At 41.2% G+C, this 15,006-nt stretch overlaps 1 protein-coding gene across 1 annotated transcript; it reads right to left on the bottom strand.

The window, feature by feature from the left end:
• Positions 1-972: 972 nt before the first annotated feature.
• bag3 (BCL2 associated athanogene 3) lies at positions 973-11,540 on the bottom strand. Its single transcript, XM_043712710.1, has 4 exons — positions 11,158-11,540; positions 5,729-6,097; positions 4,536-5,003; positions 973-2,072 (listed from the first exon to the last, which is right to left on the bottom strand). The coding sequence occupies exons 1-4, from the start codon at positions 11,335-11,337 to the stop codon at positions 1,377-1,379; spliced, it is 1,713 nt and encodes a 570-aa protein (XP_043568645.1). The 5' UTR covers positions 11,338-11,540; the 3' UTR covers positions 973-1,376.
• Positions 11,541-15,006: the final 3,466 nt, after the last annotated feature.

The following is a 15,006-nucleotide window of genomic DNA, read 5'->3' on the forward strand; positions in this document are numbered from 1 at the left end:
TTGCTAGAGAAAACATTTTCAGGGTTCTGAACAGGGGTCACTGGACCCAAAAAGTTTCCTCTGTTTTCTCTATGCAGATACTGCCAAACCTGCTGAGATTTTCCAGCAATTCCTGTTTTTGTTTAAAACATTTTCATACTTTTGTATCAATGACATATCTTACAATAAAGGTATTACTGCAACGTAACAGTGACACTGCAATATTCTATACATGTATTATCAAGCTTCAAATGCAGCTATTAATGCTCTCATTACAAAAAGCCATATTTAATATAATTAAAAATTACACAACAACAGGTTATAATCCAACAGGTTTATTTGGAAGCACTAGATTTCAGAGCAGCACTCCAAAAGCTAGTGTTTCCAAATAAACCTGTTGGACTATAACCTGGTGTTGTATGATTTTTAAACTTTGTACACCCAGTCCAACACCACACCTCCAAATCATATTTAATATAGATTTTTAAATTTGTTGGTGACATTAAACTCTTGCCAACACTTGGCTTACACAAATGTCACTGATGTGTGACATTGTTCCCACCAGTGATACAGGCAGGAGTCAGATGTACAGTAACCAATGCTATTTGTAATCAAAATGGATTACAAATGAAATTGATCGTATGCTGAAAGACATCAAGAAGCATCTGTGTATGCAGTATTCCAGTATTACCTGTGAAAGGTAATACTGGAATACCGCATACTTTAAAAGTCTTCAAAAATTAGACTAGGATTATCTTTATTTTAAAATGCGTTAGTTTGAGTAAGCAACGTGTAAGCTTATAATTAAATTTGACTCCTTGCTGCTTACAAAAAATATTGTACATAATGCAAATGCAATCTGAATTTATTGCTTCCTTTGTAGAATTATAGAAACCTTTCTATATCTATAAAATTCATACTTCAATGTCCAACACATTTCAACATATTTGTTCATAAAGTGCCCAACAGTGATTAAACATACTTCAGAGGCAATAAATTTTTTTTTTTTTTTACTTAAATAGTATTTTTGCAGTTTATAAGGCTTTTTAAACTCACCATCATGTGGCACACCATGTTATTTTGGCTAGGTTGATCTTAAGGGTAATAGTGGATTAAATACAATGCAAAACACAGGGGCATGCTTAATACGTGTTTCAGTTCTTCAGTAAGATGAATGTATTTTTTTTAAAGTTGATCACATGTAACCAAAGACTTGCATGGTTCAACCCACAAGCTTCTGACATTCATAATTTTCTTTCCATGTATTGATGGCAGATAAAGAATATTGGGGCACAAAACAATGAAAAAGGCTTGCATGCATTCATAAAACATTTCAACACGATTTTAAAAATGACTTGAGGGTGCATTTGTGATGGTAAAGGTCTAATGTCTAAGGTCTAAAGCCTATCAGTCGAAACGTCTTTGATGTTGCAAGCATCATTAGGCTTTCCTGGGTTCATTTCAGTTTGGTCTGTTTCCATTTTTGATTCTGGTACATCAATTTTTGTGCATTTTTTGTCATCTTCCGTATAATCCATTTGAGTTGGCTTCCCAGTTACTCCTGGCTGAGGTTCAGAAAAGCTTTTCACTTCTGGGCCCATGTTGGCTTTCTGTTCCAACCGTTCCAAAAGGTTTTGAACCTTCTTAACACCATCTCTTCTGGCTTGTCGCACATCATCTCGACCCTCAGGGTCTACTGAATCAAGGGCCAATAGCTCTTTGGTCAGTAATTCTTCAATCATCAGATAGAGTTTATCTGTTCCCGCTCCTTCAAATCCATTTACATCTGCTTCAAGCCTATGGACCTTTTGAAGAATTTTCTCTACTTTTACCAAACCAGGGTGCTTCTCAGCCTCTTCATTGGGGATGGTTTTCTTGTCAGGGATGACGGCCTCTTCTTGGTGGGTGACGGTCTCTGCAGTGGCTGGGGCTTTCCCTTCAGCTTTCTCAGTTTTAGGCTGGGGTTTATGTGGTTGCTGCCTGGTGACTTGAATAGGGATATAAGCTGGAGGTTGCTCAGACCCATAAGAATTAGCTTTGTTCTCCTGTTGTGTTCTGGCTGCCTCTTGATGCTGTGTTCTTTGCTGAGGAACCTGTAATAATTGAGGAAGGGAATTACATGGTTAGTTAGCTCAATGCATACTGTACCTTTACACTCTTATGCCTTCATTACTTTATGTAGATTTCAAATGATGCTAGTGAGTAATTTGGGGGAATCTCATCAAATGAATGATTTAGCAGCTTTAGTTTTGGTTTTCCAAACTCTATAACTAACACGTTCATGGCCAAACTAATGCTCACCCTTTTCCAGTCTATTGAGCAAAATATCTCTACACTTGCTTCCATTTTCTGTCAAACTTTCTTTAAACAAAAAGGCTAGCAAACAAGCCAAAACTGATCAGCTCATCTTCCCATCATTATTTTCAATCCATGCATAGAATCATTCCCATTCGTATCAATAGCCTTTCCCGCCTATTCCAGAAACATATTACAATTGAGATAAAACAATGTTGGCTATATTCCTTTACTTACTTCTACCTTCTTGATTTTTAACCAATGATATTCATTTTTGAAGTTTTGCCACTTGAAAAAAATGCTCAATCAGTTTTGTCAATCCTATGTTTAATTCTTAAGAGATAATTCAGTTTTTTTTTTAAAAAAGATAAAATTTGAACTTTTATAACCTTCCTTGATAACTTAAATCCCTGAAACTTTCAATTATCTTGATGTCCCACTCTGCACTATAATTTAGCTGCAGTAATCTCCTTCCCATGTCGATCTGACTATAATTCAGCAAGGTGAGATAAACCGGACCCATTTTATATACTGAGCTGAAAATGTGTTGCTGGAAAAGCACAGGTCAGGCAGCATCCAAGGAGCAGGAGAATCGACATTTACTGAGACAAGGTGGGGGGAGGGGAAATGAGGAAACTGGAGAAATCTGAGTTCATATTTTATATACTTTACTTAGCAACAAGATAACTATTGCTCTAAAATGCTCCTCTTGCTGCTTAGCTGAAATAGCCATAGATTCAGAATAATAGTGACATAAAAGAATGGTATCACTGTGATCTGTAAGAAGCAGAAACTGTGATTTTACTTCTGCAACAGAGGAGGAAAATGGCAAATGACATGACATATTTCAATCACAGACTTAAGCTCAGATCATTTTGTTATTTAGCTCCGTATGCAAGTTCTATACGTCTCTCTACCTCTGAACTGTATCTGTTAATGATTGACTCCATTAAATAAAAGGTCAATTCTGCTAAATCTGGGGATTGATTGTTTACACAGATTTCTTTTTTGAATTGATCTGCAAATTTGGAGGTTTTTGTTCGGATGACATATTTTATGCCGTTCATTGAAGTAGCAGAAGGCTCAGTGCTCACTCTCAGCTGAGAGTCTGATCTAACTGTATCCTATTTTGAACTCATTTATGGCGGAAAGTTTTCATTTACAGTTATCCTCTGTTTCTTGGACAGAATTCCCTCCAGTACGGATAGCTTACAGGATCTCCAGTGCCATTTCCTTATGCAACAAGTCATTGTCTTTAAAAGCAACCCATGGAGGAAAGTGTTTTGTAAAATATCAATGTAATGCAACACTATATTTATGCAGGAATTTATTTTCATTATGTGCTGCAGTCTCAGTACCTACAACCCGTGAATTCTCCATTGTGAAATGACAGCTTTTACTGCAGTGTCACAAAAGTTGTAATTTTATCAATGTTTCAGTGAATCCCATCTTCAGTGAGAAGCACCAATCTCTGCTTGAAATCAGGGAGCTGACTAAAAAGGATAGTGAAGTCTGAACATTGCAGAGATCTTACACTGAAGCTATTCAGTTCACCACACATCTTTTCTACATTGTTTTAAAAGCTCAGTTCCGTTAGGCAGCTACATTCTCACAAAAATAAAGTGTCATTTTCCTAGCTTGTTAATATAACAATGTGTATACAGGTCGATTGTTCAACTTTCTCTTGGTATCTTAAGATTTAGCATTTATTTTAAAATGAAGTTTTGTTTCAAATATGTCATACAGCGTGGAAACAGATCTTTTGGTCCAACTAGATCGAGAAAGTCAGGACTGTAGATGCTGGAGACCAGGCAGCATCTGAGGAGCAGGAGAGTTGACGTTTCAAGCATCAGGAATGTCTGATGAAGAGCTTATGCTTGAAACGTCTGTGCTTTTCCAGCACTACACCTTTTGACCCTTGGTCCAACTAGTCCGACCACATTCCCACACTAAACTAGTCCCATTTGCCTGTGCTATTCATGTTCTTAACCAAATTTCTTTTAAATGCTGCAACTGTACCTTCCTCCATCACTTCCTCTGGCAGTTGATTCACAGCCGAATTACTCTGTTTAAAAAGAGTCAGCTCTCACATCCTTTTTAAATCTTTCCCATCTCACCTTAAAATAAGGCCCTCTAGTATTGAACTCAGCCCTCCTAGGGAAAAAACCCTTGCTATTCACCTTTTCTATGCCCCCTATGATGTTGAAGTGCATTATTAATGCTACATGTCAAGCCATACTTATCAAACCATACCAACTTACCTGTGGTCTGTCCACACCTGCATTGGTCCAGATGGGTGACTGTGGTCGAGCACGTGAAGTAATCCGTGCTGGAGAGCTTTCGCGACTTGATGCTCCCTTCTGAGCCTTACGTAGTGGTGACTGTGCTCCAGCTCGGTTTGTTCCCCAGTCTTCAGGAGAAAGTCTGTAGACAACTGGCTGCTGCTGGATTGTACTTGGTGTTGGCTGCGAAGGATACTGTACATGTGGGTCAGTCTGGTATGCTTGCTGGCTTGGGTATTCAGCCTGCTGCACAGGGTGATGTGTTTGCTGGTTCGGGTGTTGAGGTTGGTGAGCAGGGTGATATACCTGTTGAGTTGGCTTTACTCCTCTTCCTTCATGGATCACAGGTATAGAAATATACCCTGAAGGTAACTGGGAACTTCCTAAGCTTGACCGGCCATATTGCTGAGGTGGAAATGTTTGGGGGCTCGTTTGAGACTGTGAATTCTGAAATAAAGGAAGATTGTTCCTGTTATTGAAGATTTCAGTTTTACAAAAATAATCATTTCAATTCCCCAAGAATAATATAAACTGGACTGATGAAAACAAAAAAAGACAAATCAAAGAACTGCAGATGCTGGAAATCAGAAAGAAAAACAGACATTGAGGTGATGTAGCCAGACCTGTTGAGTTTTCCCAGCAATTTCTGTTTTTGTTTCCAATGAAAACAAAGTATAATCTGAAAAAAACCTCTTTTCGCTTTTTGTTCTGTGTGTCTTTACAGCATTATTCTAATTCAATTTAAAACTTAATCACAAAAATGTACAAGAAGAATGTAAAGCTCTTAAATGGAACATGGTGTGACCTGGAGCAAACAGAAGAGAAAGACAAGAATATCACATCATGAGTCGGCTATTTTTAGTCTCCAAAACATGACAGCCTAAAAATAAAGCCACAATTAGCCTTTTGGATGGAAAACATTTGATTTATTTGTAACCTACCTTGTAATACAAAAAGTGTTACACCAAAAGTAGCATTTAGTTTGACTTTAAGTCAGTTAACACAAAGCTTCTGAACTTTTTATGCAAAGGTCATATTTGTTTACTAAGTTCAGATTCTTAGCTATTTGATTTATTTGTCTTTTCCATTTCTGACTAATCCTGTCATTTAGGCCTAGTTCACTGCAGCAACTTCAGAATGAAATAAAATCTTAAGAAAAGTAGACAAATTACCTCTGACCCGTGCAAGCCAGGCGCCTGGCTCGAGGCAGCTGTTGATGCTTGTCCACTTTGTTTATCTGCCTGTGTGGCTTCAAATGGAGACTCAGCTCGTGCTGAGAGCCTGGATGGAGACTGGGCCCGTATGGGGGAGTGCGCCCGGACTTCAGTTTTAAGTCTCTGCAAGTCAGGCTGCTGAGGTGAATAACGTAATTTTTGCTGATGTTCAGGAACTCCTTCATGAATTATTGGGATGGAAATGTAGCCTGGACGAAGCTGAGGACCAGTTGAGCCAAATTCCTTTCCATGTGGTTGTTTTGGGATATCTGGTGATGACTGGTGATACCCTGATGGATAAGGACCATTGGAAAATGTTTGCCTTTCCTAGAAATAGAAAACACAAGTGCAGAACATTCAACTACCACTTATTCTTTGAAAGAACTAAACAAAGGTAAACAACTAAACTGACATAAGTCAACTAAAATATCTCAGTTGTTTCAGCAAATCTATCCTATTTTCCATGACTTTAATCAACACTTCCAGCAGGTTTTAATGCCGTACCCCCATTGTTCAGTATTGACTTTGAGAGTCTGCTCGAAAACAATTTAAAATCAACAAGATAGCATTTTTTGAAATTCAGTATCTAACCTAAGTTCTTGTAGGAAACAATATGTAATAACTGTGCTTTCGATTTGTTTGCTCAAAATCAGTTTTGGATTAACTAACTATTTCTCTAGCATTGAAAACTTGCAGCATTTTCAGGTCAACAGACTGTGATAATAATGTTATTTTTCATATTTAGCCACTTAAAATTATAAATGCACATGATACAAGGGTAAAATAACAGGTGACAGTTACGATTTTATCCTGGGTCATCGGATATACTGCTGCTGGAAACTGGCAAGACAAGGCAACATTTTTGAAGTATCACATCATGCACTTCTGCAAATGTTCACTGTGGCTCCTATATTGAAAAATAATGACAAAAGTAGGCATGTCCTTAATTAAATTCTTTCTTTAAGATTCACTCATTCCTCAGAAATTATGTCAAGTGTTGAGTTCAATTTTAAGCATTATGTCACACTGTTTCAATGCCCAAATAGACTTACTGTTTACGTTATTAATCATGTGAATGTACTTTATAGATTAAACATCTGAAGTAACACTTGGCCATAGAAATGTCAGGCAAAGATCATTTCTAACAGAATCAAACCATCTCCCCATTAACATTTAGTGGCATGATCATCACTAAATTGTCCTCCACCAACATCCTGGGGGTTAATAAAATTGTTTGGACCAATGATGAAGGAACATGGCTTCAAAAGCAGGTCAGAGTTTGGGAATTGTGCAATTCACCTCCTGACTTCCCAGTGCCTATCCACCATTGACAAGACACTGGATGGCAGTGTGATGCAATGCTATCCATGTGCCTGGATGAGTGCAGCTTGAACAATATTCCAGAAGCTCCATCATTTCAGGACAAAGCAGTTTATGTGATTGGCAATCTATTCATCACCTAACGCATTCACTCCATTCACAGTGGGTGCATAATGGGAACAGTATGTACATCTACAAGATGTACTGTAGTAACTCACCAATTCTCCAGTATCAGAACTTTCCAACCATGCATTATCTACCACCTAGAATGACGAATGTCGCAGATGCTTGGGAACACCCCAACTGCAAGTTCCCCTCCAAAGCATGAACCATCCTGACTTAACTATATCCTCACTCATTCACTGTTATAGGGTCAAATCCTGGAATTCTCTTCCTTCCAGCACTGTGGCATGTCTCCATCAGGGGAAGTGCAATGCTTTAAGAAGGCAGTTTACCACGACCTTCTCAAGGACGATTTGGACGGACAATAAATATTTCCCGCTGATGCTGACATCCCACGTAAAATTATTTTAAAAATATAAGCAATACTTTATGCTCAATGCAACTATTTGGATCAATTTTTGAGATAGTTCTCATTCCAATTTGTCAAATAGTCCTAAATGAACTAGACAGTCTCCCTGTCTCCACAGGAATGTTAAAAGTTTTGTCCTCATCTACGCATCCTCAAAGCCTTACTAATTCAGTTAGTCAGACCCCAAATGGACTACATCATTTGCTTTTCAGCACATACAGAGTTACTGCCATCATTACCAATTCTAAAAGGGTCAACTATGGAACTAGCCTTTATGAACTTAGCTTGTATCTCAGTGATTTTTGATGGTCATTGGCAATCTAACAGTGGGGTTTTAAATCATTATTCATTTTGGTAAGTTAGAATAAAAGAAAGTAAACTTGGGTTATATTCTAGGGACTTAGGTTTGAATCCAATCATAGCAATCGATGCAATTTAAGTTCAATAAAATAAAAATCTGGAGTTAAAAGTCTAATGATGACCATGAATCCATTGTCATTTGTTGAGAAAAAGCCATCTGGGTCACTAATGGCCTTTAGGGAGGAACTGCTATCCTTACTTGTTCTGGCCTACATGTGACTCCAGACCCACAGCAATGTCATCGACTCTTAATTGCCCTCTGGGCAATTAGGGACAGGTAAGAAATGCTGGCCTAGCCAGCAATGCCCACATCACATAAATGACTAAAAAAAAATACTTCCTCTATTGAGGGAATCCATAACAAGACAGCATCATCTAAGAATTTAAACTTGCCCATTTAAGAAAGAAGTCAGGAAATACTTAATTCCTGAAATAAAATTGGAAATCTGTGCCCCAAAAGTCTAAGTACTACTCTATAGGCTCACTGAAATATTCATAACTCAAATCAATAGATTTCTGTTAGCTAAATATATGAAGAGGTATAGAATAGTGACAGGTAAATTGAGTGGAGTTATTGATCTGCAATGTTGTAAATGTAATGTGATGGAACAACAAATAAGTTGAATGACCAACCCCCCCCGTTCCTATGCCACCTTAACTTCTACAATTTTGACAAACTGAATTTTCTTTCCAATACCCTCTAGTTCTTAAATTTCAGTTCAGGGACTAGAGGATATTGGAAAGAACATTTTCTTACTCATTCAGCTATCTGAAACACCTTTTCAAAAGACGTCCACCTTTCCTCATCAAAAAAGCTCTTTTCACTAACTAGAGTTATGGTTCCACCTCATAATTGCACCCTTCAAAACTCTATCTATAAAAAGTACTTGGGGTCACTTCTATGTTACATCCACTATTTAGTATACATGCTGCTGTTACTTTAGATCAAAATTTTAATTCTAACTTGCATTTAATCTTGTTGGGCTTCTTTCACCACTCTCAGCAGTAATAGTAGACAAACTCGCTCCCAGCTGATTGTTGAAACCAAAGTAAAGAGTTGTGTATCAATTCCAATTTCCCTTCCTCTGAGCAAATGTCTCCTTTTAGTCTCCCTTCAAGCTGAGAGCAATGACTCAGTCATTTAGGAATCATGGGGCAAGATTCCATCCTCTACTGTCCTGTAGTAGGTCACATTGCTATCTTAGCATTGTTGACCATAAAGATGCCTAACAGCTACTTATATCAATCTCCAAATGCATGAACTTAATAGAACTGTGACATGGGATGGAATGTGTTTATACTCAGATGGTTATTTGATTATGAGCTTGCAGCAGGACCATAACTGACTACTGAATCCAAATGAATTATAACATTTAAGATGAATTAGACTTAAAAAGAATAAAATAAAGAAGAGTGGGAAGAAGGAGACAGGAGTTGTGGAGTTTGCTCCACACAGAGCTAACACTCCCAAACAAACCAGAGACTAAATGGGAAATGGATAGAGCCCAAACTTCAATGTGGATTTCAGGTTAGTTCAAGATGTGAAAGTCTGCCAAGAATAATAACTATGCGCTTCAATTGCTTCAGAAGTTAAACATTCTCCAAACTCACAGCTCAGTGATTCACTCAGTGACTCCCAACCAAGTCTGAGCTCAGGTACCTGTTCCCAGAACTTCTGCTCTTCAGTTTGTTCACTTTGGCGCCAATACACAATGGATTCCACTCCAAGGACAGCAGTAATGGAGGCAGGCCAGCTCAGCTTGTTTAACTAGCCTTGCCTGTACAGCTGGCTTACTGTAGCCACAAAAACATGTATGATCCTGAATGAATCATCCTCCAATTATATGGGGATATAATATCTTCAGGGAAGAAAATATTCAAATTCTGTATTTTTAAGAAGCCAATCTTAGCATTTTGGTTATCACAAGTCCATTTAGGTACAAGAACTTCATTTTAAAATTTGCTTCGTACAAGACTAAGAGAACATCAACTTTTTCCATCAAATGTTGACAACTTTGCCCAACTTTCTTAGGCTACAATAATCAGTTAAACAAGAAATGCCCATTTCCTGGCTATGTATTCTGGTTAGAAGTGTGCCAGGATTAAATCTTCAGATTGGTATCAAGTAAAATCTATTGTCTTACATTTCATTGCAATTGTTTCAGTATTATTTTTGTTCTGAAATGCATTGTTTTGTGCTCCTGATTTTACAGGTGGATTTAAAAGCAGCAGGGAGAGTCTGGTACATATGAAAGGTCCAGCAAATCTATGAGCACTGGGGGAAAAGAAAGGCAGTTTCTAGTTGCTTACTTCACATGGTAGAAACTTCACTACGTGCCTACGAGCTGTGCTGGATGTCACCACGAGCCAGAGCAGTGTTTTTAACAGCTGACAGCTGTGCAACTCCACAGATCCCTCATGTCTCCAAACTTTCTCCTGACAACTGACTCAGGCAGCTAAACAAGGTGCCCAGTTGCCAGGCCCTCACGGAGGCCAGGCAGACACTGAGCAAATTCGACATCATCTCAGATAGACCCAAATCTTGCTCGGATTTCAAACTGAGGGTCTGCTTTTTTTTTGGTAAATGATCTGAGAAACTGAAGCACAGTGAGAGGTGGGTTTGCACGTGACACTGCAAATGTAGCCCCTTTCAATGAAACCTCGGCCAGGCCGAAAGTTAAAGGTTAACCAGGCAATGTTTCATCAGATTGGACTGCAGTGCGTCACCCAAAACTCAACGTTCATCCCTGACACCATCAACATGCCATTTTTGTTCCTGGCCAAATTGCTGTCAATATTGGTTTAGCCTCAACTCTCATTTTAAGAAAATCAAATGCATTGATTGCCCTGTCAAACACCACGAGTCATTTACCTTTTGCAGTGGGCAATCCTGACTCCCAGGAGGGAATGTTGTGCTAACCTGGATGTGTGTTACAGTGACTGAAGCTGGGGTGTAAACGCCCCAGTCACCCTGGCTTGTGTTCATACACACTGCAGTCTCTCCCTACACACACCCTCCAGGCTCAAACACAGACACCTCACCTCACCCCCCCCCCCCCCCCCACCCCCCCCACACCTCACCCCCCCAAAAAAAGCAGCCCCTCCTTGGAAAGTGCTCGGAAACCGGTTCCTCCTGGGCACGAGGCAGCCCCGGGGAGGGGGACACAGCACTGACCTTCGGCAGATCCAACCTCGGGTCACTCCACGTTGTCGTCCGGTTGTTGTGATCGACGAAAAAGGGCCAGCCGGTCTGAGGGTCGATCTTGATCTCCCAGCCGGGGGGCAGAGCATCGCCGCTGGCCGTCTGATTCGGGGAATTCTTCATTGTAAAGCCGGGCATGGTGAACTGAGCCATCGTAGTCCGCTCTCCCTTCCCTGGAATATTTATAGAGTGACGCGGGCAGGCAGAGGCTGCACTGGAAAGTGTCTAGAATCTGATCTGGGAGCAGTGAGCAATAGGAGACTCGAATATTCTGGCTGCTTCTGTGCTCCTGTGAAGACGATTGGGCGGGATGATAAAGCCGCATTACTAACCCATTGCTGTGCACGAACTGCAGTAACCCGGGGCTGGGCTGCTGACAAAGTCTCCCCGGCTCCCTCCCACTTCTTTCCAAACGGGAAACAGCTTGACGCTTCTGTGGACTGACCAGAAACGGTCTTTCCCCACCTCGGATCAATTCACATGCACCCCCCCGGTTAATTCATCAGATATTGTTAGGTTGAAGAAACTGTCTCCAAACCCCACTATCGCCTAATATGGTCAAAGTTTTAGCAAGTGGCATAAACTTTTTAGAGGGATTATAAATCATGACAGTTGAGTTTCATTTTAGTTGAATGAGGTTCACCCATATAAGACGCATTTCCAAAAGAAAACCATCACTGGAATCACCCCAGCATGACTACAGTGCTTAATTCCCTGTCTATTTAATGTGTATATGATCGAACCTGTCAAACCAGATAAAACAAACCCCAAAGAACTGAGGATGCTAGAAATCAGAAACAAAAATAGAAATTGATGAAGATCAGCAGGTCCGGCAGCATCTCTGGAGAGAAAGCTAAGTGAAGGTGAACAGAAAGCTAAGGGTCAGGTGACCCTTCCTCAGAATTGATGGTCTCTGAGAAAAAGTTTCTTTTAATGCAGAGGATAAGGTGGGGGGAGGAGGTAAGGAGTAACCAATAGATGGGTAAAACTCAGGGTCTTCTTTGTGGACAAAACATAGATGTTCTGCGAAGCGGTCACCCAGTCTACACATCATTTCCCCAATGTAGAGGAGACTACATTGTGTGTAATGCACTAGAATGAGTGAAGTGCAGGTAAAGTGCTGCTTCACCTGGAAGGTGTGTTTGGACGCTTGGATACTGAGGAAGGGAGGAAGTAAACAGACAGGTGCTACACCTACGATTACAGGGGAAGGTGTCGTGGCACTGTGGGGGGGTGTTGGGGGAAGGAAGAGTGGACCAGGCTGTCCTGGACGGTACTGGCCTTACAGAAAGCTAACGAGAGAGGAGGGAATATCTGTCTGATGGTGGCATCCTGCTGGAGGCAGCAGAAATGGCGGCAACTGAGCTTCCAGTTGCCTGCCACTGCAACACACCACCTTGTTCCCTGGACAACATCTCTGTCTCAGACGTGTTGCAGTGCTACAGTGAAACTCAGTGCAAGCTGGAAGAACATCACCTCATTTTCCACTTGGGAACTGGACAGCTTTCTGGACTCAATATTGCATTCAATAATTTTAGGGCTTGAGGCACCTTCTCCCATCTCCTCACCCCAACCCTCACACACCAGGCCTTGTTATCACGTGGTCTGCTATTGCACACAACCTATGGATAGCTCCTCATAGTCCCTATTCACAGCCATTCATTCTCCTAAGCTGACCAATATCCATTCCTTTGTCTGTCCAACTGTTCTTTTTGCTTTTTGGACTCTCTCTCCACCTATTGTTTACTCCTTACCCCCTCCCTCCACCCTCTGTTCTGAATAAAAAACAACTTTGTCCTCACTACAATAGATTCTGAACAAGGGTCACCTGACCTGAAACATTAACTCTGATTTTTCTTGCCAGACCTGCTGAGCTTTTCCAGTAATTTCTGTTTTTGTTTCTATCAAACTAGATGATAGTTTTTCAGCGGCAGCAACAACTCGAAGGGTGGGAGCTTGCGCCAGGGGCCTGCCGGGAGCGGTGAGTCACTAATTTGTGCTTTTAAATTTGAAGTCAGAGAGCAGAGGTTTCTGGGAAGGGAGGGGCTTCTTATTTTTATTTCTGTCCAGCTATATAAGTCAGTGTTTTCTCATCTAAGTACATCTGCAGGAAGTGCACCCAACTTTCGCTCCTCCAAAACCATGTTAGGGAACTGGAGCGGGAGGTAGATATGCTTCGGATCATTCAGGAGGCAGAGGCTGTGATAGATAAGAGTTACAGAGAAGTAGTTACTCCTAGACACAAAGAAAGCTGGGTGACTGTTCGAAGGGGGGAAAAACAGTCAGTGGAGGGATCCCCTGTGGTGTTCCCCTGAAAAACATGTATACCGTTTTGGATACTGTTGAGGGGGACGACTTACCAGGCGTATGCAGTACGGCCCAGGTCTCTGGCACAGACCCTGTCCCTGTTGCACAGAAGGAAAGGAGGGAAAGGAGGAGAGTGTTAGTCACTGGGGACTCAATACTTAGACGGTCAGATAGAAGGTTTGTTGGGAACGAACGAGACTCGCGTTTGGTGTGTTGACTCCCAGGTTCCAGGATCTGTGATGTCTCGGATCGTATCTTTGGGGTCCTGTAGGGAGAGGGTGACCAGCCTCAAGTCGTTGTCCATGTAGGTACCAATGACATAGGTAGAAAGAGGGATAGGGATGTAAGGCAGGATTTCAGGGAGCTCGGGTGGAAACTGAGAGCTAGAACAAACAGAGTTGTTATCTCTGGTTTGTTACTCATGCCACGTGATAGTGAGGCAAGGAATAAGCAGAGATATCAGCTGAACACATGGCTGCAAGGATGGTGCAGGCGGGAGGGTTTCAGGTTCTTGGATAATTGGGGCTCATTCTGGTGGAGGTGGGACTTGTACAAACAGGACGGTCTTCATTTGAACCAGAGGGGTACTAATAATCTGAGTGGGAAATTTGCTGGTGCTATTCGGGTGGGTTTAAACTAGCTCAGCAGGGGGATGGGAACTGGAGGTGTAGTTGCAGTGCACAGGAGGATGAGAATAGGAAGGATAGGGACAGGATTTCAGGGTCACAGGAATGTGCTGGCAGAGAGCGAAGTGGTTTGAAGTGTCTACTTCAACGCCAGAAGTATCCGAAATAAGGTAGGTGAGCTTGCAGCATGGATAGGTACCTGGGACTTCCATGTTGTGGCCATTTTGGAGACATGGATAGAGCAGGGTGAGGAATGGATGTTGCAGGTTCCAGGGTTTAGATCTTTCCTTAAGAACAGGCAAGGCGGTAAAAGAGGGGAAGGCATGGCCTTGTTAGTCAAGGATAGTATAACGGTGGCTGAGAGAACTTTTGATAAGGACTCTTCTACTGAGGTAGTGTGGGCTGAGGTTAGAAACAGGAGGGGAGAGGTCACATTGCTTGGAGATTTTTTATAGACCTCCACAGAGTTCCAGGGTGGTGGAAGAGAGGATTAGCAAAATTATTCTAGGTAGGAGTGAAAGGAACAGAGTGGTCATTCATTATGGGGGACTTTAACTTCCCCAACACTGACTGGAAATGCTATAACTCCAGTACTTCACATGGATCAGTTTTTGTCCAGTGTGTACAGGAGGGTTTCCTGACACAGTATGTCGAAGGGCCAACAAGAGGGGAGACCACACTGGATCTGGTGCTTGGTAATGAACCAGGCCAGGTGCTTGATTTAGTTGTAGGTGAGCACCTTGGAGAGAGTGACCATAATTCAGTTACGTTTAGTTTAGCGATGGAAAGGGATAGATACATGCCACAGGTCAAGAGTTATCGATGGGGCAAGGGCAATTATAATGCGATTAGGCAAGAATTAGGATATATAGAATGGGGTAGCAAAATG

The sequence above is a fragment of the Chiloscyllium plagiosum genome, chromosome 22 (genome assembly GCF_004010195.1).
Source record: "Chiloscyllium plagiosum isolate BGI_BamShark_2017 chromosome 22, ASM401019v2, whole genome shotgun sequence".
Classification (NCBI taxonomy): domain Eukaryota; kingdom Metazoa; phylum Chordata; class Chondrichthyes; order Orectolobiformes; family Hemiscylliidae; genus Chiloscyllium; species Chiloscyllium plagiosum.